The 22,923-nt window shown below is 33.5% G+C and overlaps 3 protein-coding genes across 8 annotated transcripts; 2 read left to right on the plus strand and 1 right to left on the minus strand.

Annotated features, from left to right (window-relative positions):
• Nucleotides 1-4,542: 4,542 nt before the first annotated feature.
• On the minus strand, nt 4,543-8,129 carry LOC133283997 (lactoylglutathione lyase GLX1-like). Of its 2 annotated transcripts, none has more exons than XM_061480932.1 (9): nt 7,997-8,129; nt 7,694-7,815; nt 7,478-7,602; nt 7,296-7,360; nt 6,995-7,207; nt 6,020-6,067; nt 5,793-5,900; nt 5,542-5,694; nt 4,543-4,827 (listed from the first exon to the last, which is right to left on the minus strand). In XM_061480932.1, the coding sequence occupies exons 1-9, from the start codon at nt 8,063-8,065 to the stop codon at nt 4,786-4,788; spliced, it is 945 nt and encodes a 314-aa protein (XP_061336916.1). In that variant the 5' UTR covers nt 8,066-8,129; the 3' UTR covers nt 4,543-4,785. The 2 variants fall into 2 exon arrangements, with proteins under 2 accessions (XP_061336916.1, XP_061336917.1); XM_061480933.1 differs by lacking the exon at nt 7,997-8,129 and adding an exon at nt 7,921-7,940.
• A 3,859-nt stretch (nt 8,130-11,988) lies between these two features.
• LOC133284009 (pentatricopeptide repeat-containing protein At4g18975, chloroplastic) lies at nt 11,989-15,875 on the plus strand. Of its 4 annotated transcripts, none has more exons than XM_061480955.1 (7): nt 11,989-12,163; nt 12,238-12,351; nt 12,414-12,515; nt 12,620-12,763; nt 13,436-13,648; nt 14,895-15,138; nt 15,230-15,875. In XM_061480955.1, the coding sequence occupies exons 1-7, from the start codon at nt 12,134-12,136 to the stop codon at nt 15,247-15,249; spliced, it is 867 nt and encodes a 288-aa protein (XP_061336939.1). In that variant the 5' UTR covers nt 11,989-12,133; the 3' UTR covers nt 15,250-15,875. The 4 variants fall into 4 exon arrangements, with proteins under 4 accessions (XP_061336939.1, XP_061336938.1, XP_061336937.1 ...); XM_061480954.1 differs by having other exon boundaries at nt 15,244-15,875; XM_061480953.1 differs by having other exon boundaries at nt 15,338-15,875.
• A 3,922-nt stretch (nt 15,876-19,797) lies between these two features.
• On the plus strand, nt 19,798-22,474 carry LOC133284002 (5'-adenylylsulfate reductase 3, chloroplastic-like). Of its 2 annotated transcripts, none has more exons than XM_061480940.1 (5): nt 19,798-19,938; nt 20,058-20,213; nt 20,333-20,456; nt 21,044-21,851; nt 21,961-22,474. In XM_061480940.1, the coding sequence occupies exons 1-5, from the start codon at nt 19,848-19,850 to the stop codon at nt 22,189-22,191; spliced, it is 1,410 nt and encodes a 469-aa protein (XP_061336924.1). In that variant the 5' UTR covers nt 19,798-19,847; the 3' UTR covers nt 22,192-22,474. The 2 variants fall into 2 exon arrangements, with proteins under 2 accessions (XP_061336924.1, XP_061336925.1); XM_061480941.1 differs by having other exon boundaries at nt 19,804-19,938; nt 20,058-20,227; nt 20,344-20,456.
• Nucleotides 22,475-22,923: the final 449 nt, after the last annotated feature.

The following is a 22,923-nucleotide window of genomic DNA, read 5'->3' on the forward strand; positions in this document are numbered from 1 at the left end:
CTTGAATCAGATGGAAGAGAAGATAACAATCTTTTAAAAGCGTTTTATCTTTCGCCTCATTCAAAATTCTTTCCATCTCTTAAGGAGGTCCTTTGGAATGTCATGTCATAGTTTTAACAGATAGGATGAATGCTGGTACAGGAATTTTATTATTTTCTATCAACTACAGCTGAGAGAGGCATCAGAATTAGACAACTTTAACTGCAGAGTTCTGAGTTGTTATTTACATATTTGCTTTTCATTTCCTGATTAATCCCGTAGTCACCTTTCTCTGAAGTAAAGATGCAAGATGGTGTTACCAAAAAAAAAAAAAAAGAAAGGTGCAAGATGGTGGTCATGGCTTTTGATCTTAGACCAATTATTTACATTTTAGACCCGTTTGTAGTAAAGGAATTGAAGTAGGAACTTATCTTCTCAGTCAACGGAGTATATAAAGTGACTCTATTCATTTATGGCAAATAAATAAAGGGAAAAATTAATTTTATGCAATATAAGTGTAGTTCTTTTCCAGTAGATTCATAGAAAATCATGACACTTGTTTTTCTTTTCTTTTTTTAAATAGCGAGCCCTACTATATGTGTGTCTATAATGAGAGATCTTCTTTCATGCAAGATGAACCCATAAATAAATGACCAAGTCACTATAAATATTGTTAGGAGTTAGATATTTTATGGTTCCAATAAATAATTAGTTGTTTGACATGTTCAATCAGAAAATTTAGTTCCTGAAGTTTAGTCATTGGTGGGTCTTAAATAGGGTAGGCAAAAGCGAACTAACCCGTCGGGTTGGCTTGTAACCCGTCAAGAATGAGCCGGTTTGGGTTGGCAAAAATGAGCTGTCAACTCGACCCGAGCCAGCTCGGAAAAAAAGAGCCAACCCGCAGGTCAAAAGGGATAGTTCGCGGGTTGAGATTTTTTTATTTATAAAAAAATACAAAATATAAAATACAAAAATGAACAAAATTCACACATGCTGTCATCGTCTTTCTTCCTTCTCTAAATCTAAGTCCCTAATCTTTTCACATCCCTACAATTTTTATATTGTTAGGATATGCTGGCTCTGTTTGGTTCAAATATCTTACCCATTTGGTAGCAAGTGGTTCTGATTGTTTCTAGATGTTGGTGCAAATTTGTTGTGAAGAAAATTCGAAACTAGAATATTTTGCTTTTATTTCTCATTTTGTAATTCTTTATTTAAGCTTATGGAAGCTACATAGATGATACATTTTTTTTTTGCATTACATGGGAATTGAACACATACCACTACACTACACACACCTAACACACACTCCACACCACTAGGCTAATGGATACATTACATAGATGATACATTAATACTACAGGTTCATTTAAATAGGCTGAAAACGAGTCAACCCGCGAGTAATTTTTGAGCCAACCCGCGAACAATTTTCGAGCCAATCCGCGAGCCAACTCGCGAGCTATTTTTTCAAGCCAACCCACGAGTTATATTCTTGAGCCAACCCGCGAGCCAACCCTAACCCAACTCGGATCCAGTTGGGTTGAGTTTTCTAGTTTATTTTTGTTTTTTAGCCAACCCTAAACCGACGTCTATTTTCGAGTTATATGCGAGTTGATCCGAGTTGGCCCATTTTATTAATCCTAGTCCTAAACGTTAGCAAGAAGTAGGAGCATAATCTAGTTTGTTAAAAGTTTGTTTTATCTTACTGTTTATTCCCGTCATAGTACATCCTACATATAGGCTATCAGTCATTCAATAAATGTTGCAGAAGTTAATTGATTCTATCTTCATCTTTATGTTATCTATTTTTAACAAATATAACTCTAGTTCATTTTTATTAAGTTGCTATCAGGCACTGTGGATCCTATAATTTATATATCAATGTCAATTGGATCGCTTTCATTAGAAAATGATATGAATTGAGAAGACCTTGTACCAAAAATAAAGATCTACTTCTGAAAAGACAATTGCGACCCATGCTAACTCGCTTAACTTTAGAAATTTTATTTACAAAAAAAAAAAAAAAAAAATTTAGAAATTTGAAATTCTTGTAACTTTACAGATTTATAATTAACAAAATCTTGTCAACCTTGGTGGTTCATGCATTGAGTTGCATTCAGAGAGACTAATGCAAAAGGTCCCTCGAATTGAATTTTATGCCTGTTATCAATTGGCTTAGCAATTTCAAACAAGAAAAGAATAGCAAATACAACATATGAAATGCAGCACACATTACATGTTAGACAGGAATATTGTCTTATCGCCAAAGGGAACGAAAATGATTTCTTGAACATAAATAGGGTATGATATTTAACTTATTGTTTTTGTGATGTGAGACATGATAACCTAACTAATTCTATAATGTGTTGTTGGTACTACATTTTTATTTTATTTTTTTAATATCAACCGGTATCAAACTAATTCGGTTTTGGATTTGTGCCTCTTCGTACTCTCTAGGAATTGCAATTCTCATAATTCGATCTCACTACTCTTTTGAGCATTTCAAATTATGGGGTCTAACTGTTGCTACTACCTTATCAGGCAAAATATCATAATTTGTTTTTATGAAAGTTGTACCAATGTTAGACATCTTTGCTCCCCAAAGTTAAACTGATTTTTCTTTATCAGTTGTACGATGCATTAAATTCTTAAAATTCCTGCGTTACATCTTTGCATAATCATAAATCAATAAATCCGTGCTATCCTCGCTATAGATTAGCCAAAGGTATAATAAAACCGGTATCTTATTTGTGGTGGGTTTAACCATTGTGGATGACATGGTCACATTTTTGTGTTTTTCAACTTGAGTTCACGAAATTTCTTCGTGTTATTGGTTGTTATTCTGCGGATGCAGTTCTAATTTTAAACAAGTTAATTAAAATACTTCATGCTATTGATTGATGACCAGTAATATTTTCTTAACTTTAGAAATGTGAAATTCCAGTCATTACAGTTTTCTACTTACGCATTCTTGTCAATGTTAGTTCTTTGCCGGTTTCAGAGAGCGACGCATCAAGTTTCTAACAAATCCAGAAATCATTGCGTTGTTTTAAAACCCGTGTTTGGACTGTTTAATCACAATCCATTAAGCAAAGAAAAAAAAAAGAACTGCTGAAATTTCAGTTGAAAGTTTATATTTTAAAATTTTCATGTTTATAAATATCAATAAAATAATTATTTTATTTTATAGTAGAAAAGGAAAGAGATTGAAACTAACATTTTATTTTCAATGTTACATGTTTATAGTATTTATTCTATATTACAATACCATTATTTGTTTATAGAACTGTCAATATAGGCTACAATCCATGATTCATTCCTTTTGCCTTCTTATGTAATTTAATATTTTCAGTGCTGTTAATCAGTAGGTTATTAATTTATTTTTTAAATTTCTCCACCGGTTTATTAGGATTCAACTCAAAACATCTATTTAGGTTAAAATAATTGTGTACTACCAAATAATAGTAGCTCAGTTGGTACATGAGAGCTGAGTATGTAGGGGTGAGAGTGTGTTCCACCTTCTCTGGTACCATATTTAGGAGAAATTTAAAGCTTCAATCATTGACTCGCTCCTAATAGAATTACCTCTTATGAAAGATATCTATGGTTTATAAAATAAATATATATATATTGTACTAATAATTCACATGCTTAGTGGTATTAATAGACTATTTTTCATCCTAAGTCACAAATCCTAAAATTTATATAGCTTAGGGTTAGGAGCAATATCAATCAGTTCAGAATATCAAATTCCCCCCCCCCCCCCCCCCCAAAAAAAAATAGTTTCTCTCGTAAAAATAACTTCACTATTTCCTTTCTCTTTTCTTAGTCTTTAATGTCAACGGGACAGAACCAAACTCGCTTACGTAATTCCTAATTTTTTCACGGCAAGTTCATCACTTAGAAACTCAACAAATTGTATGTTTTTAATCGAGAAAAAACTTCATTCTCGTACTGATTTTGCTCTCTACAATATCTTTTTGTATTATTTTATTGAAAAAATTATATTTATTAATGGTCATTTTTTTAAAATATACCACCATATTTAAATCAGACTAAATCGTTAGTGATTTATATATTTAATAATCAAAATACCATTTTATTCTTTATGATAATATGTGTACCTACGTAATATCTGAAAATTAATGTTTTTTCAGTATAATATTGATTTGATTGGTGAACTTTTTCCAGCCGAGTTTTAAAACATTACTCAAACGGACTCACTATTTACCAAATACTATTTAGTACCTTTTAGGATGTAATGTTTAATAAAAAGAATTGGTTATTAAAGAAAGATGTTGAAATTTTTTAATTTTATTTAATTCCAACAAATTATATTTGTGTAATTTAATTTGAACAGTATAAAGTTAAAGTCATTTATAATGTTAAAATACTAAAAACGAGCAAGATAGATAGGTGAAAGGTGTAGAGTCATTGTCATTTCAATTGATTAAATGGAATTAACTGGAACCTTATATTTTGAGATAGGCAGACTTAATTTTATTGGACAATCAAGTCCAGGGTCACTTAGGCTGGAATTGATTTTGGTTATGCTGCAAAATATTGGAAATAATTCTCCTTCTTTAGCTAAAGATCTTGAAATACTGTTGCAATTGGTTGTGAGATGTTACTACAGACAGTTTAGAATCTCAACCAAACACTTCGTAAAGATAGCGTTCAAATTGAGGTTCAACTGCATTTGAGTCAATTACAGAGCTAAACACACATGCTGAATGCTCATCAAGCCAGACAACTTATTTATACAATAGCAGTAGAACTTCATATTTCATAAAAAGCCAGCACTCTTCACTCCAGTTCCTTCAGAAAATCTTCATTGTCAACCAAGACCTACAAAATTCATACACATTTGCATAACAGATATTAATTCCTCAATATGCTTTCATATGCTAAAGCACAATTTATATAACAGATAGTCAGATACTAAACATTAAAAAACATTAATGGCAACAATTTGAATTTAACAATTAGATAAAAATAAGTTGAGACACGAGATCCTCCTTTTATTAGCTAGTCAAACATTATTCCGACCATCAGAAACTTCTTTTAAATTCAAAATTTATGATCAGTTTAAGTCGCTAGTCAGAATGAACACCATGATACTAAGTCACAAAAGTTTGAACATCACATTCTTTTTATTTTCAGGCTAAACATTCTTCTTTATACCGTGAAAACTTCCAGCTTTACATTTCACATTCATAACTGATTTACAACCGGCTCTTTAGAAACAATTGTTTTGCTCGTATCATAAGCAGCCTCAGCTGCATAAAAGGTTCTGTTATCAAAAAATCATGAGAGCTCAGTTAAAGCAACCTCTTATATCTCCCCTTTCCATCATAATATTTATGACTCTACAAATGGTATCGTCTAATTACAGCTGTAGAGGCCCTCGGATAAGCATATACGTATGTGTTCTACATTATAAATCACCTATTATTTCAACTCATGATACAATAATAAAACAAATAGAAACTAATTCACACCCTCACTCAATATAAAAATAAGAAATTAAAAAAAAAAATCAAAAACAACACAAAAACTTACAGTTTTCCAGCCATCTGGATCTAGGAAAGCAGTGATCTTTGTGTTGAGACCAGGAAGTGGCCCTGGTTGCCGAGTAATCTTCCCTCCAAGCTCTTGTGTGACAATGTTGACTACCTCAGCACTCTTGTATACATCATCAGTACCAATAGCAACCTGTTATATACACCACACAAATTACATCATCAAGGGGTACAGAGATGTGAAGATAACCAGTTTGGGCTTCCAGAAGGAAATATAATTTATCAATTAACCTGTGCATAAGCATTTCCCTTAGTGTATTCAGTGACACCATAGTTATATGTCAGCTCTAACACAATTGTCTCATGCTCCTCTGCATACCCAAGCATAGCAATAGTGTACTGTAGGATATGCAACATAATTCAGGAAAATCACAAGCACAAGCAAGTCATGTCGTAGGCATCAAATATGTCCTGGCTAGTAAGTAGATTGCTAAGATCAATTTAAGAAGGAAACTGACCTTGTATTCAGGTCTATCGACCCTCTTGACTACCTTCAAACCCAAAGCCTACACAAAAATGGTCCCATGAAAACATAGCCTTCGTTAATAAACATAGTTGGTTTGAGAAATAAAACTTAAAATTATAAAATAATATAACAAAAGCAGTGTCATGATTTTTAGCGTCGATCACAAGCAAAAACTCATGATTCCCAATCCAAATCCTCAATGCCACACAAAATAGAAGATGGAATTTGGTCTTTCTGTGGTCGCCTAAATGAAAAGAAAACCACAATTTAAGATAGTTGGTTTATGATATGGTAATATGGCCTCTATGACCAATTGCTTTTTAGCATAAAGCAGGTGGACTTGTGCAATGACCATATTTCAAGCCCAACGGGCTCTTGCATGAAAAGGCATAATATATATAAAAATCATTCATGGCATGATAGGCATAAAAATCATTCATGAACCTTCACCTAATAACTCAAACTATTGGGAAAGTTGGTTCATGACACAACACAGTTCCCAAACAAGTATTCCATGGAACTAATGAGAAACCAAATCTGAAAGTGCTTTTTACATTAATAAGAAAGATTTCCTTATAGAATGTGACTAAAAGTACTGAATACAGACAGAACACACACTTTCAAATTATTCCACTGCTTCAGCCCACAGGCCAAGAATTGCTTTGCTAGTTTACTAATGGAGAATAATCAAGGCAGGATATCGTCGGATGGACATTATTCTTTTGTTTTGATATTAGGGAGCTGTTACAAATAAGTACTATAATCAAAATACCAGCAGAAAGTAAGGCCTGTGCACACAATAACAAAGAATAACAACAACAATAATAAAATTTAAGTTGACAGATATAAATACTTGCACAACTGAGTTATACGCAAACGACCTAAATCAGTTTTGATAGAAATGAAAATGGTTTACATTAAAATGCAAGCTCATGAAAAAGAATTTTTTTTTGACTTGGATAGTTACCTTTTCATAAAACTTAATTGAGCGTTCTAAATCACCAACACGAAGCATTACTTGGCACAAGGGTTCAGGGGTCGATGCTCTTTGGATGAGCTCAAACATGTAACCATCAGGATCCTTCACAAAGGCAATAACAGATGACCCACCCTTAACTGGACCAGGTTCCCTAGTGACGATTCCACCCTTAGCACGGATGTCTTCAACCAATTTGTATACCTAAAAGTGTAAGAGGCACACACTTTATTTTCAATACAGGAGGGCTAAATAGATGGTCAAGGTTCTGTGAAGGTTGTTTTTGGCTTACATCTGGAGTTGCTATAGCAAAGTGTCCAAAGCCAGTTCCAATATCATATGAGGTCACCCCATAATCTGACAATAATATCAAAATTCATGTCCAATTCAATCCAACACAAAAGGTAAATATAATCAGTGAATTACAAGAAAAGCTACATATACATATGAACCAAGGTTGACAGAGCAACATACTATATGTTAATTCCACAGCAAAATGGGATTGCTCAGGTCCAAATCCAAGAAAAGCATTGGCGTATTTTTCTTCCGGCACATCTCTTTTCCTCAAAAGCTTCATTCCAAAAGCTTCAGTGTAAAACCTGGCAGAAACAGTGACGGAATTTTATGCATCTAAACACACATCACATAACGGTACATGTGAACGATCCAACCAAGTCATCGAGATCTTACTTGATGGTGCGATCAAGATCACCAACGCGGTACACAGCATGCAGGAAGCGGCGCCTATCTTCCTTTGGCCATTCAAACAACTCAGCATTAGATTGTGTAGCCTCAGCCATATTCAAAAGCTTCTGCAACACCATCCACAAGCCGAATTTAACATCACAAAATATAAAATTCAAATAATAAATTCTTAACAATGGAACAGTTATAGATGAGTGTGAATAAAATCGAACCAGAGCAAGCAAACACCAAACAGAGAAAAAAAAAACCCTTTCTAGAGAGAGAGAGAGAGAGGAGTAACTAACTAACCAGTGAGAGTGACGAAGAATGCAAGAGAAAGAGCGACAAACACGATGGCGTTTTTGTTGAAGCAATCATAAATAATCTGAGTGAGATAGTGATAACGGAACAGACTGTCACTTGTGTTGTCCACGTGGCGACCGCCTATAAGTTGTGTACATGGACGGAGTTGCGGATATGGTAATGGAGGGGAGGAAGGAGTACTTGAGTGATGATGTCAATTTAGCATTGCTCTTCGGCCATCCCTGATAGTTAGACACGTCACTAGAATGGTTTCGGGACACTTAATGCTTTTTTATTTAATAAAAAGATTAAAAGTATATTATCTTTCTTTGATATGAATTCATTTTTTAATTTTTTAAAAATGTTAAATTAATATTATATTTTTAATACTATGTTGACAAAAAAAATCTTTATGATGTAATAAAAAAATTAATTATATTTTTAATAGAATTAGTTTATTATGATGTTGATAAGAATAATCTTGTAAAAAATGTTATGTTAGTTTCATTATGTAATAATTATTTAAAGAAAACAGCGAAAAATTTAAAATTTAGAAAAATAAAATTAAAAAAATAAATTCTATTTTATTTTACTTATGTAATAATATTCACAGTGATATCTTACATAAATTTTACACTTCATTTGTTCGAAAAAAATATAAAAAGATGTACTGAAATGTTTCTTTTTAATATTATCTTTTAAAAAATATTATTTTCGAGCAAGTATCTGATCAGAATTCACCTTCTGAAAATTTCTTCGATACAATAGAAGTATCGAACTCGATACTTTATTTTATTAAATAAATTTTTTTTTCATTTTAATTCCTGTTTTTTATTTTTATTTTTATATTTCTCATTAAGTCTCAATTTTTCTTTTCTTTTAATATGGATATAGGTATGCCGCTGTACCAAAAGTTTTCTCCTATCACGATAACATTTTTTTGCTTTTTTTTTTTTTTTTTTAAATACGGGCATATGATATTTTAATTTTTAAGCACAGAGAGTAGGTAGAGCTTCACGAAAAAATAATGGATTATAAGGAATAATTTCTTGATTGGTAATCTATGTTCTCGACAAATTACATTTAATTAATACGAGCCATGAGTTGGTCATGATCCAACTCAAATTATTAAATAAAAATATATTTATTTTCTCACATAACACCACGTGTTACTTTTAATTTAATTTTTCCTTAGCGGGCGTTTGGTATCTGGATTTTTTTATTTTCCCTGGGATTGCATGCTATGACATCAAAGAATCCCATGTTTGGTTCACAGAAAATGAAAAAAATCCAGTGTTAAAAATTATCCCAGCAAAGCTTCTCATGTGCAATGTACAGTACATTTTACAAATCTGAAACTCCATTCATAGGATAGAACTCTTTCGCTACCGGGAAAACAGAAAATGAGGCGTGCGAATATTTACGAAATTATCCTGCAACTGAAACTTTGAGGGAGTAAAGAAACCCAATTGAGGAAGATAAACAGCAACCCACACTCACTTTGATAAGACAACCAGCGAAAGAAATGGTAACAGTAAACCAAAATAATAGATGGATTGACAAACCAAAAAGTATTTACAAAAATGAGAAAAAGAAAGAAAAGTAAATTGAGTAGAAAAAGAAACAATCACCGAACCTGAAGAAAGAACAAAGGCGGCCTCCATGCAACGACAGGTTCACAAATTTTACCGATCACCTTATTTCAAAACTATCTCTTTCTTAATGAATGTATCTCACACCAAACCCTTTTCTTTGTCTAAAAAAACGTAAACATGAGGTTAATTTCGTAAAATAACATCTCTTTTCCACTAATATTTCATAACTAACCAAACACATATTCAGTAAAATTAATAATAAATTCCCGGGAAAATTTTACCATACCAAACACTTTTTACTAATATTCCAGAAAATATATATTTCCCACTATATTTCAGTAATAATTATTTCCTGGATTTAAAAAAATTTCCCCTCTACCAAACGCTCCCTAAAAAGAAGTTTGTTTTAATAACATGTGTCATTTTTTATTGAAAATATGTGTGTCATTTTAAAGGATGTAAAATTACATCATTTTAAGTGAGAGAAAAAGATAAATTATGAAAGAGAGAATGAACAAAAAAATAAAGATGTGAGTCTCACGCTTTATAAAAGTAAAATAACACATACACAAAATATATCATTTAAAAGAATAAATGTTTTTCCTTATTTTAATTTGTCTTAAAATAAATTTACTTGTAGTAACATGTGTTACAATGTTACATCACCTCCTCACTAAAAGGTATAAATTTAGGTGTCAAAGCACTGTCAACATATTATGGCATTCAACTACATCGACATCTCCGCTGATTTTCCATTCCAAACAAATATTTTAAGCGATTAATTTTAGAGATTCATGAATATTATGTCACAGGATTGAGCTTCCATCATGTCACCCTCCCATTACAAGTGGGTCCCATCAATTTTTATAAAAAAATAAAAAATAAAAAAGTGATACACAAGTATTGATGTGTCTGCAGAAAACAACAGTGGATTTCCAATAACATGACCAAACGATTTCCCTTAATTTTAATATTCTATTTCAAAATGTGAGTACGGATTATCATTTTAAATATTACAATTTACAAACTCTACGTCAAATGGATAGACTGGGTAATAAAATTTACGCACTTTAAACTTATAGAAATTACATATTAAATAAAAAATTAGTTAGGTTTGACAAGTCCAAAATAATACCATAGAATCGACTTCTAACAAAGAAAACGTGAGCTAGGCCCAGCAGACTCGACCGATTAACACAGAATGGGTTAGATAAGGAGTATATGTTTTGTGGATTTAAAATTTTTGATACAGATAAAATTAATTTTTACATATACATAAAAATATATGGCATCATGAAAGAGAAAGAAAAATTAGGCTCAACACAATTAAAGTATGTAGAAGATAAATTATCATTGTCAGGCGAGTTTAGGGCAACTAGTTAGCTTGAGTCCAACACAACTCTGATATCATTGTCAGGCGGATCCAAGAAAAATCTATGATGAGGGACATCACCAATGGGTTAAGGTAAACCAATCGTACCGAGTGAGTCCGACTCCACATCTCAACCCTAAACCTTAAAGACTTTCGGTTGTGACATATTGTCGGATTCACTTGGTATGTTCTATATAGCTTAACCCGTTAGTGATGATCCCCCGCCACAAGCTCCCCTTGAGAACTTGTATGACAAAAAGTATTTTCTTGCTTTAAAATCACGACGGAGCACTGCTTAATTCAGATATAATCTTAAAAATATACTTGAAAATTTATTTTTATTTTAAAAGACATAATTTTGTGTCATTTTAAATATAATAATCATATTTGTGTGCATATTTGTTATTTTTTATATTCTCTCTTATCTAGAATACTTTTTCTTTCTCTTCACTCTTAATTTTGTTGAGGAGAGAGAGTTTATAAAACCAACAAATATGTGCTAAAATACAATTATTTTACTTAAAATTACATAAATTTGTGTCATTTAAAATGATATATATATATTTTTAGGGTTTAAAAAATAATTTTATTATGTTGTAAGAAAATAATTATCTCATGTTATACAAATAAAACTATAAGTAGGATCTACATATAAGAGGAGAGAGAGAAAAAAAGATAAAACCCACCCTCTTTTACGTGTATAAAAAAATTATGGGTTATGTTTATCTCATTTTACATGAGATAAACATCTCTCCTACACACACAAAAAGGGTTGGGTCCCACCACTTTTTTTTTCTCTCTCCTCTTACATGTGGGTCCCACTTATACTTTTGTTTCTACAACATAAGGTAATTTTTTTCCTACAACATAAGAAAAATATATCTCAAAAATTATTTATCTATAAGTAAAACCCTATATTATAAGGGTGAATAGAGGCCGCAAAGACAGGGATTATGATGGCCCATATAGATAGTTATACTGATCGGGCCCAATATGTGGAGATGAACAAACGAGAGAAAAAGAAAAAGGGGGGGGGGGGAAGATGGGGCTCCAGTTCAGATCAGAACTGGAAGCAACGAACTTTGTGTGTACAGAATAGAAATTGAGCTGAATTGCGATTGAAGCTTTGAAAATTTGATTGATTTCGGTAAGGAACATCCCTTACCATCAACAACCATGTGGAGGTCACCTCGAATCTCTTACCTCGTGAGTCTCTCTCTCTATATCTCGTAGCTGTTGAAGCTCCATTTCTTAGAATATTGATGTTGCTTTGTACTTAGGTTGGTAGATTGAGTAAATTAAAAGTAAGTAATGTCGAGGTTAAGCATGGGCGTTGCTGTTACAGTCTAATGTCGCCTCCTCCTCCACCCGATTTGACGACTTCAAAGCCACAGGTATATATAACATTCACAGTTATTTTTTATGCCATACATTGTTTGATTAATTTGCCTCGCAGACAAAACTTCATCCTCCTTATCACAACGCTGGAGAGATACCAAAGAATTATATTGGGGAAAATGTATCTAGAAAAGACAAGAACAAGTATCTTCTCACTACAGTAAGTACAATAATATGTATCACATTGGTGCTTTAAAACCTGGTCAATATCTGATTTTATTTATTTATTTTTGTGAATTTGTTGGTTTGAACCAAATAACGCAGCTTCTTGATCTCAACGACAGCAAGGAGGCTATTTATGGTGCTCTTGATGCCTGGGTTGCCTGGGAGAAAAATTTTCCCATCGCCTCATTAAAAACGATATTGAATGCTCTTGAAAAGGAGCAGCAGTGGCATAGGGTTGTTCAGGTTTGACCACTGTTTCATTCTTCTTCTTCTTATGCATTATTTTTGTCAAAATGAGAACGAAAATGAGTATGACAGGGATGGATTGCAACAAATGAAATGGAATTGGATAACATAGGCTTACTAGTTAATACAGTTACAAAAAAGCCAAAGACTCTGAAAAAGATTACAAACTTTTAATGAGTCTAACTCTGGTGATGGAAGTGCATGTATTCTAACAAGTCAATTGCCAACATCAAGCAATTTAACGTTTAATATGTATCTTTCTTTTCATACTCTTCTGTTGGTTGGTTAGATTGTTATTTAGTACTTTTAAGTTTTAAAAAATAAAAGATGTCGTGCTATGGAGTTTATCGATTTCATAAAGCTCAATTTATATATCCCAATGACCAGCTACTTTTTTTGTTCAAAAAACTTTGCCAATTTTATTCCCTTCTTTGTTTTGCTGATAAAGTTATAATTTGATAGTTTTTCTGTGCCATCTCTTGAATTTTTGACCTGATCTGTTTGCGTGTTGTTTTAGGGTGTATTGTGAGTTTGGAATAGATAAAGATTTTCGGGACCAATTTACTTTTTTAATTTTTGGGAAAAAAGAAAGTCCAGAGTGGAATATCAGTTGACCTCAGTATTATTAAGTAAATTAATCTGGTGCTTTATAACCTATTCCTCTTCAAGGTAATTAAATGGATGCTGAGCAAGGGGCAGGGGACCACAATGGGAACATATGGTCAATTGATACGAGCTTTAGATATGGACCATAGAGTGGGGGAAGCACAGAAATTCTGGGAAATGAAAATTGGGACTGATTTACATTCAGTTCCTTGGCAGTTGTGCCATCTCATGATATCAGTATATTATCGAAACAACATGCTGGAAGATCTTATTGGGGTAAGCTTTCCATTGTGATATTTCTTTTATATTTCTGATGAGTGATGCCGATTTAAGTTTTCAATGTGCTTGAACTGATGGCAGTTTCATTGTTATGTACATATTTTCTATGAAGCACCGATACGCTTTTTCGATACGTTCTCGATGATATAGGATGTCAATTACCAAAGGATACGTGTCCGATACGCGTATCCGATACGTTGAAAAAAAAAATTAAGAAGTATCGGTGCTTCATAGCATATTTTCCCCTAATAGTAGAATAAGGATATTTTGGTTTTTTTATAGATTCAGTTCCAATGTTGTCGATTGATCCACGTAGCCAACTGCTGACCTCACGTAGTAGAATGAAGCTTGGTTATTGTTGTTGTTGCATGCAAATATTAATCTGTAATATGTGTTAACCCTTCTAAAATGTCCCGGTTTTGTTCCTTTTGGTTATGCTATACTCAATGGATTGTTTGATGAGATAAATCTCTTTCAGTAGCAACAAAATGATAATGATCTTCATTTATTGAAAAGGTTCATATTGAAAATAAAAATTATAGATGCAGCTGATGAGAGCTTACATAATACAAAAATATTACTTGCAGTGTCCTTCAAACGTAGTTACTGGTAACCTTTAGTTGGAGTTTCACTATTTGTACTGTAATGCACTCTTTTCCCCCAAAATTCTAATTATCAAAATCTTGACTTATATGAAATTGTAACTATTGAAAAGTAGAATCTATGTTGAATTTGATTAATGTCAGAGGAAAAAAATAAATTGTGTAGCATTAATGAATAATGATTATTATTTGAATATAAAAGAACAGTGTTGACCCAATGAGTGTAGCTCAGTTGACAACCCATGTTGAGTAGTTGGGGAGAGAACTCGGGTTCGATTCCCACCAAATATATCTTTGGGGATTTCAACTATGACTAAACCCCAACTCGGGATTAGTCTCATACTCAAAGAGTTGAAGTTTGTGGGGATATTCGGGAGGTCAACTCGCCTCAAAGAAGTAATTAGATTCGGTATACCCAAAAAAAAAAAAGAACAGCATTGACTTTTTTATCCAGTCATTTCTGTTAAGGGAAAAATCAAATAATTTTCTTATCTCAATTGATTGGGTGTTGTCAGCTTGCGGATTGTTGTACTACCATAGGTAATATTGGGATTGCTTCCGTACTCTTTTTGTTTGATAGTTTTATAAACTTTTTGTTAGATTTAACCTTTGTTTCATGTTCTTGTGCTTTTGGTAATAAGCTTTTTAAGGGACTGGAAGCTTTTGATCGTAAACCTCGGGATAAATCTATCATTCAGAAAGTGGCAAATGCATATGAGATGTTAGGCGTAGTTAAAGAGAAAGAGAGGGTGCTGGAGAAATATAGTTATCTGTTCACAAAGGAAGGACCAACCAATAAAAATAGAACGAACTCGCGTGAGGTAAAGAAGAAAGGGCAACAAGAGGAATCCAGAAAGGTCTCACCTGTGGAAAAGGAGAAATCAGGTAGTCATGTGTTATTTCCTTTACCCACCAATAAAATTGTTTGGTTAATTGGTTTTGATCTTGAACTGTTATGGTTACAAAATCGGGTTAGACCAAAATTTTCAGGTCTGAGCTGCACTGCTACTTAAAGTTTCGTTTCAGAAGAAATGCATTTCTGTTTCTGGACAGAAAACTAATTCCAGTCTGTCCTACTCACCAGCTGAATTTTCTGAAGAAAGAACCTGAGGCTGTTTATTTTTTGACTGCTTGAATTCTTAAAGCGAGATTTCATGAATTGCCGCAGGATGTCTGAGGATTCAAGTGTTCTATTGCTTCTAATATCATAAGCCAACATCATCCAATTTTTCCTTTTTTTTTTTCCCGAGCCTGGTAAAACTAGAAGGAAAGCAAACAGATTTGTAGTGCATCATGCACCTGGGCCACATGTACAAGGTATTACGATTTAAAAAATAGTAGTGTCAAGTGCAGCATGTAGAAAAGTTGACTGGGTATCAGCTCTACTCTACAATGTTCGATTACTAAGTCCTTTGTGTTGCGTGGATTCTAGTGTGCTACTTGTGTCAAGGGAAGAACTATAAGTTCACCAACTGAATATTTCACGTCAAGTGTGTTTTCCGTTATGTATTTGACCGAAGTTCCTCCAAGTTCAGCTATTATGTGATCACGTAGTTATCACTTTTTTTTAATGGATGACTTATAAAGACGATGTTTGGTAGAGGAGTTTTTTTTAGATTCCCATAAAAGTAGTATTGGGAATTTAGATCCGCTGCCCCTCACGGAACTTGAAAATCCCAAATAGTAATATATTTCAATCAAATATCAAATTGGTACATTTAAAGGTCAAAGACTCATATCTGATCAAAAAACTGACATGTATGTTCCTGTCTTCTACTGTGGTAGTGATCATGCATGTCCCTCTCTATAGTGGTGGAGACTATAAGGCCCTGGCTGAATTTTAAAAATTAATCACATTTTAGATGTGAGTAAATAATCGTAGTTAAATTAAAGGGATAAAATTTAGAGTAAACATCTTTTTTAGTCCCTGACAATATCTACGAAGTCTTTTTCAGTCTCTGACAATAAAAAAGGACCAAATTGGTCCCTGAAAGTACAAGAAAAGGGTCACTCTACATATTTGGGAGTTGACATAAGGACTAACATGACCCTTTTTTTGTAATTTCAGGGACCAATTTGGTCCTTTTTTATTGCCAGGGACTAAAAAGGACTTCGTAGATATTGACAGGGACTAAAAAGGGTGTTTACTCTAAAATTTAATGGTGGGCACCAGTTAAATTGTTTTGGCTTTGGCTCATCTTGCTGGTTCCTTCGAGGTCGTTTGTTTCGGCTTTTAAAAAAAGTAATTTTTATCACTTCCTTATTTTAAAAATACTTTTTACAAAAGTTAAAGTTATTTATATTTTTATAAAAATATTTAGTTTTTGAAAAAAATATTTGCCTTTTGACTTTTGCTTTTCTTAGAAGTTAAAAATTTTAGCTTCTGAAAAAGTAGGTTTTTAGCTTTTTTTGTGAATTCTCATTTTTTTAAAAACAGACATCCAAACGAACTAAAAACGAGAAGTGCTTTTTTTTCTTTTAAAAAAGCAACTTTTGAAGGAAAAAAAGCTCATCTAAACAGCCTCTTAATGCTAGTGTGTGGTCACATAAGATGTGACTCTCACCCATGCGCGTCTTAACACACACTGCAGGGTAAAAGTCTTTTCACATTACCTAATAATTTGACAAAAAAAACTTAAATGAATGCTCCCTCCAATCTCGTGCAGCTCCTTAATCTGAAGAATAATGTGCACAAACAGAAAAAAAAAAGTTGTGACTAATTTTAATTTTTTTTAGGAGGTAGGATCCTTTGATACGGTGTCAAAATCTGAGAGCCATTAAATCAAAAAATATCAACGACTCTGATTTGTAGGCATCTAACACCATTGATCTTTTTTTATCTAATAGCTCTCAGATGAAGTGTTAAATTTCAAATTTGACACTGGTGTCAAAAGATCTACTTTTTTTAGACCAATTCTAAACTATTGGCTTCTTCAATCACCAGTTTATTCACCCATTCTACGAGGGTACCATTGCGAGTTGAGAACTTATTTGGTTGGACCAGTTATGATGATTTACATTATCCGTTTTAGGGATAGGCGAGTTACTCATTCAATTTGAAATTTGCTTTATTAGAGCATCTTAGCACCTTTTATTGCCGTAGAGTATATTCCACGATTAACAAGAGATTCATCAATGATTTTGATGAGTCCTTCCAACCTCAATCATACCATAACAAATGATGCATTAAATTTTCACGTACTAAAGAGGACCAATGACATCTTCAGATTATGAATTCGCTGTAGATTTGTCTGAAATGACCATCTTCCCGTCATTTTCCAAGGGTATTGCTCCCTTTGCTTTGCAGCCTCATATTGATTATCGTATCTTTTTTATAGCTACCTGGTGGCTTGAATTCACTATGCGTTCAATTCAAGTAGTGATCGCACAAATAAATTAAAAAAAAAAGAAAAAGCTAACGCACAAAATTGATTCTGTCATTAGAAAATGAAGGGAAAAAACGAGGATGGTGGGGGATCAATGAACTAGAGCAACATAAAATCTCAGGGATAAAAAAATAAAAATTGTGGCTCAAGGACCATGTGCTCACAAGTTTTGAAGAAAAGTTAATAGGGACCAAGTTGGAATAAAAACGGATGGGAACACCAGGAAAATTACAAAGAAAGGAGAATAATACCGAAACAGAAGGGCACATAATATGTATGGTGTATACTGTATACACATTGAAAAAAAATTATTTTGTGATATACTTTTTTTTTAGAATTTTTTACAAATTACATTTTTTTAATTAAAGAACATGAAAATATATTTTTTGTTTTTTGTTTTTATTTATTTATTAAAAAGCTTATTTAATTATCATAAAAAATTTAAAATATATTTTTAATTAATTTTTTTTTTTAAAAAAAGAAAAGACCAGCATTTGGGCTCTTTGACCAATTGGGGTTTTTTTTTGTGATTTTAATTATCAATTTGGTATTTGGTTCAAGGTACGAATGGGGTCATTTAGTGACGCGAGGGGGACCCAGCGTCACTGAGTGCCGCTACCGTCCCCTCGCGTCACTCTCACTTTTTTTTCTTTTTTTTTTTTACTTTTTTTCTATTGAGTGCCGCACCCTTCTCCTGGGGCACTCATAGATTACTCTTATTACCGTAAAACTTCGGAAAATCATAACTTTTGATTCGGGTATCCAAATCAGATGATTTTTTTTTTTACATAACTTTTCGAGATCTACGTAATGACATCTCATTTAACATATTTTATATCTCACAAACATAATTCAAATATGTAAAAAAGTGTAATTAGTGTTGCAAATTTGAACTATATTAATGAAAGATAAAATATATCAAATGAGATGTCATTGCGTAGATCTCGAAAAGTTATGTGAAATAAAAAAAAATCATCTTATTTGAATACCCGAGACAAAAGTTATGGCTTTTCAAAGTTTTACGATAATAGGAGTAACCCACTTGGCACAATTCTGTGAGTGCCCCAGGAGAGGGGGGCGGCACTCAATAGAAAAAAGTAAAAAAAAAAAAAAAAGTGAGAGTGACACGAGGGGATGGTACCGGCACTCAGTGTCGCTGTGTCCTCCTCGCGTCACTAAATGACCTCCATTCGTAAATACCTTAAACCAAATACCAGATTGATAAATTAAAGAAATAAAAACTCCTAATGAGTGAAAGAGCCCAGAATTTGGCAGCAGCCATGAACACAATTTAGTCTGGAATTTAATTTATTTATCACAAATATGTATTTTTGATAATCTAGAAATGTTATCATCACCATTAATTTTAAGAGGTTAATTTGATTGTAACGTACGGTCATCATCACAACCAAAACTAAAGTTTAATAATAGTTTAACAATACTTATTCATGCTGATGAAACTTTCCTAGATTCAAGTCAAAATAGAAATTCAAAAGCAGGTGATTAATAACAATACGGCACTCCAATCTATACTTTCATATTTTGGTAATTCTTAAGGTATTAATATAATTCAATTAAAAATATAACATAAAGAAAGAATAAAATAACAAAACTAGTATTTTACTTGCAATTATGATTACTTGGATATTCAACTACTTTTCACTTAGAGGAGAATTATCTTTTCTTTAAATTGTATTCAAACAAACTGTAACTACCACCTAATCTTGAACCATTTAAAAATCATAAACATTTTGAAAATTTTAACTAAACTCTGTAGATAATCTTTTAAACTGAGAATTCTATAGATAGATGAAACAAAAGAAGTTAATAGAGAAACTTTAATGCGAATTGAATATCAATGCTTACCTAAGCTATTACATATGGTATATTTTTTTAATAAAAAAAAAAGAAAAAGGAAATAATTTATAAAAAGAAAGAAAAGAAAAGAAAGAGAACTATCGAGGAAGATGACATTTCCCAAGTTGGCCAAGATTCCGGAGGCCACGCGCCACAGGTTTCCTTTCATCCAACGGCCGCGTGCCACGTAAGCAAAACGGGGGTTGCTGGAATTGTGTCCAGGTTCAATGAACCAGAAAGCTCGTCTCACATTGCAGTTCTTTATATTACAAACCTCATTTCTCTCTCTTATTCAAGAGAAGAACCTAAAGATTTTACACCAGCATTTACAGAGCTTAGATTCATTCTTCAATGGCCCTCTCTGTTACTTCTTCTTCTTCCTCTTCAACAGTAACATCAAGTTCATTCTTCTCACGTCTCCGATCTTCGTCGGAACCCAAAGGTTTGATTATCCCTTTTCCTCATTCGGAGGGAAAAAAAAGAATTTATCGCTTTTTCAGGTGTGACTTTTGATATTGGAGGGTTTGTTTAATGTGTGAGTTTTCTTCTTTCTGTTTTCAGCTCCCCAAATTGGTTCATTTCGGATTTCGGAGAGACCTCATGTTTCCTCTGGCGTTGTTAATTTGACTCAAACACGGAACATTGTGAGGCCTCTGAACGCTGAACCCCAACGGAAGGACTCTCTTGTTCCTCTTGCAGCAACTATCGTTGCTCCTGGTACGTTTCCTGCTGTGTTATGTTATTGTAAGGGAATTTTTTCGTTACCCTTAAATTGGAGGCAATTCAAGCGTGTTATAAATTTGTTTTTATGGTGTGTGATGCTGCTGGATTTGCAGAGGTTACTGAGAAGGAAGAGGAAGATTATGAACAATTAGCCAGAGACCTTGAAAATGCTTCTCCTCTTGAAATAATGGATAAGGCCCTGGAGAAATTTGGCAACGACATCGCTATTGCCTTCAGGTAGATTTCTTAAATTACATTTAAATGATTTTGTTGCGTGATATTTTATTTATGTCGGATTTGCATGAGCACGTGAATATTCCTGTTGATTAACGCCTTCAAGCGTAGTTTTTTTTTTTTTTCTTTTTGTTTTGGCCAAAATTATCGGTGTGGGTCAAATCAGCAGTTTCCACTTTCGTCTGTCATGTTCATGAATGATCTTCCTTGCAATGTTAGCTTCTAATACATGGTGGCGTAGGCTAAAAATGAGAAAAGTCATTTCTTACTTTCTCTTGGAAAATGTTACTTTTTTTTAAAAAAAATTATGGACTGTACTTTTGTCAAATATTTTTGTGCTTCACTGAAATTACAAAATCAAATAAGAAAATTGATGTGAGGATAGAGCATATTCATTCCTATCTATAAGACCAATGAAATGTAGTTGAGAATTAAAAGCTGTTCCTTTTTTGTTATGTAGTGTGACTCACTTCTTCTGGTTGCTTTGTGCTACATTTCTGTGCTAAGTGCGTGTAGATCTTTAGTGGGGATTTGTAACTATGTGTTATCTTTCTGGATTTGGATTTTAATGAGCGTCTTTGCCTTTGCAGTGGTGCTGAAGATGTTGCTTTAATTGAGTATGCACATTTGACGGGTCGACCCTACAGGGTGTTCAGTCTGGACACTGGGAGACTGAATCCAGAAACTTACAAATTTTTTGACGCAGTTGAGAAGCATTATGGAATTCACATTGAGTACATGTTCCCTGATACGGTTGAGGTTCAGGCATTAGTAAGAACTAAAGGGCTCTTCTCATTTTATGAGGATGGGCATCAAGAGTGCTGCCGGGTAAGGAAGGTGAGGCCCTTAAGGAGGGCCCTTAAGGGTCTCAGAGCATGGATAACTGGACAGAGAAAAGATCAGTCACCTGGTACTAGGTCTGAAATACCTGTTGTTCAGGTGGATCCAGTTTTTGAGGGATTGGATGGTGGAATTGGTAGCCTGGTAAAGTGGAACCCGGTTGCAAATGTGAATGGTCATGACATATGGAACTTCCTTAGGACCATGAATGTGCCTGTTAATTCTTTGCATTCCCAAGGATACGTTTCAATTGGTTGTGAGCCATGCACAAGGCCAGTTTTACCTGGACAGCATGAAAGGGAGGGAAGGTGGTGGTGGGAGGATGCCAAAGCTAAGGAGTGTGGTCTGCACAAAGGTAATATAAAACAAGAAGATGCTGCCCAGCCTAATGGAAATGGGGCCGCCCATGCAAATGGCTCTGCCACAGTCACTGACATTTTCAACACCGAAAATGTGGTCAGCTTGAGCAGGACTGGAATGGAGAATTTGGCAAAATTGGAGAACCGAAAAGAACCCTGGCTTGTCGTGCTCTATGCACCATGGTGCCGCTTCTGTCAGGTAAAATAATATTCCTTGAACTTCTATATTCTGTTAAGGTAATCTCACTAAGGTTCATTTGGCCTGAAATTTTCATTCTCTAATAAGATGTTTATTCTAATTCGAACAGGCTATGGAGGAATCGTATCTTGATTTGGCAGAGAAGTTATCAGGGTCAGGTGTGAAGGTTGGAAAATTTAGAGCGGATGGGGAGCATAAAGAATTTGCAAAGAGTGAACTGGAGCTGGGAAGCTTCCCCACAATACTTCTCTTCCCCAAACACTCTTCTCGGCCAATTAAGTATCCTTCGGAAAAGAGGGATGTCGATTCGTTGATGGCATTCGTGAATGTCTTAAGGTGATGGTCAACTAAGTATGTTGCCCGAGGTTCCCGCGTACAATACTGGTAATAAATTTATTCAGATTTTGGCAATTCACTGAATGTGGGAATGGCAGTTTTGACAGCAAAACGAAGATTCTCAGCTTAGTATCTCTGTATAGTTTTAGATAACCTTCCTCAAAAGTACAATTGTGGTAGTCGTTCTGTGAAGAGGATTTGATTTCCTCTTTTTTCTAGATGAGTAGGTTATTGTCGGATTGCGTTGTTGTGTCTTCAAATATATCAGATTCTAGTTTTTTTTTTTTATTCTTTTTTGAAGATTTACCAAATTTCCATTCAGAAATGCCAAATAATAAGTCTTTTTTTGGGCTGCCCGCGGTTCAGCTTACTTTCTGAATAAAATAAAATTCCAACCGATTATGACTGGTGTGTGTTGGATTGGGTTTGTAAAAAAGTTCTAGTTAGTCCTAGCATCGAGCATGTTATTGTATATAATATTAATGCAGAGTGCAAGTAACATTAGCAAAACACGCTAAAATGATAAAATTGATTTGTTTATATGATAATTAGCTAATAATATTTATAAATAATTATTAATGATAATGGTAGATGATAATTAGAATGAGACATGTATTTCTGTAAAATGAAGTGGGGTTTCAGAACTATCGTACACAATGGCTTTATCAAATTGCATGGTTATGGTCAGCTTCTCAAATAACACTTGTCTCACCATCAATCCACTCTTATATTTGTG

The sequence above is a fragment of the Gastrolobium bilobum genome, unplaced genomic scaffold (assembly GCF_033153095.1).
Source record: "Gastrolobium bilobum isolate Gb01-03AN ecotype WA unplaced genomic scaffold, APGP_CSIRO_Gbil_v1 utg7102, whole genome shotgun sequence".
Classification (NCBI taxonomy): Eukaryota; Viridiplantae; Streptophyta; class Magnoliopsida; order Fabales; family Fabaceae; genus Gastrolobium; species Gastrolobium bilobum.

What these genes read in the sequence shown, in the direction of transcription:
- LOC133283997 (XM_061480932.1), bottom strand. Translation starts at nt 8,065, where the DNA reads ATGATTGCTTCAACAAAAACGCCATCGTGTTTGTCGCTCTTTCTCTTG. An exon ending in TGCTGTGGAATTAACATATA is followed by an intron (nt 7,361 to 7,477) that starts GTATGTTGCTCT and finishes TATTATTGTCAG; the next exon opens with ATTATGGGGTGACCTCATAT. An exon ending in TCGATAGACCTGAATACAAG is followed by an intron (nt 5,901 to 6,019) that starts GTCAGTTTCCTT and finishes CATATCCTACAG; the next exon opens with TACACTATTGCTATGCTTGG.
- LOC133284009 (XM_061480956.1), top strand. Translation starts at nt 12,134, where the DNA reads ATGTGGAGGTCACCTCGAATCTCTTACCTC. An exon ending in TGACGACTTCAAAGCCACAG is followed by an intron (nt 12,352 to 12,413) that starts GTATATATAACA and finishes TTTGCCTCGCAG; the next exon opens with ACAAAACTTCATCCTCCTTA. An exon ending in AATCCAGAAAGGTCTCACCT is followed by an intron (nt 15,120 to 15,337) that starts GTGGAAAAGGAG and finishes CCTACTCACCAG; the next exon opens with CTGAATTTTCTGAAGAAAGA.
- LOC133284002 (XM_061480941.1), top strand. Translation starts at nt 19,848, where the DNA reads ATGGCCCTCTCTGTTACTTCTTCTTCTTCCTCTTCAACAGTAACATCA. An exon ending in GACATCGCTATTGCCTTCAG is followed by an intron (nt 20,457 to 21,043) that starts GTAGATTTCTTA and finishes TTGCCTTTGCAG; the next exon opens with TGGTGCTGAAGATGTTGCTT. An exon ending in CATGGTGCCGCTTCTGTCAG is followed by an intron (nt 21,852 to 21,960) that starts GTAAAATAATAT and finishes TAATTCGAACAG; the next exon opens with GCTATGGAGGAATCGTATCT.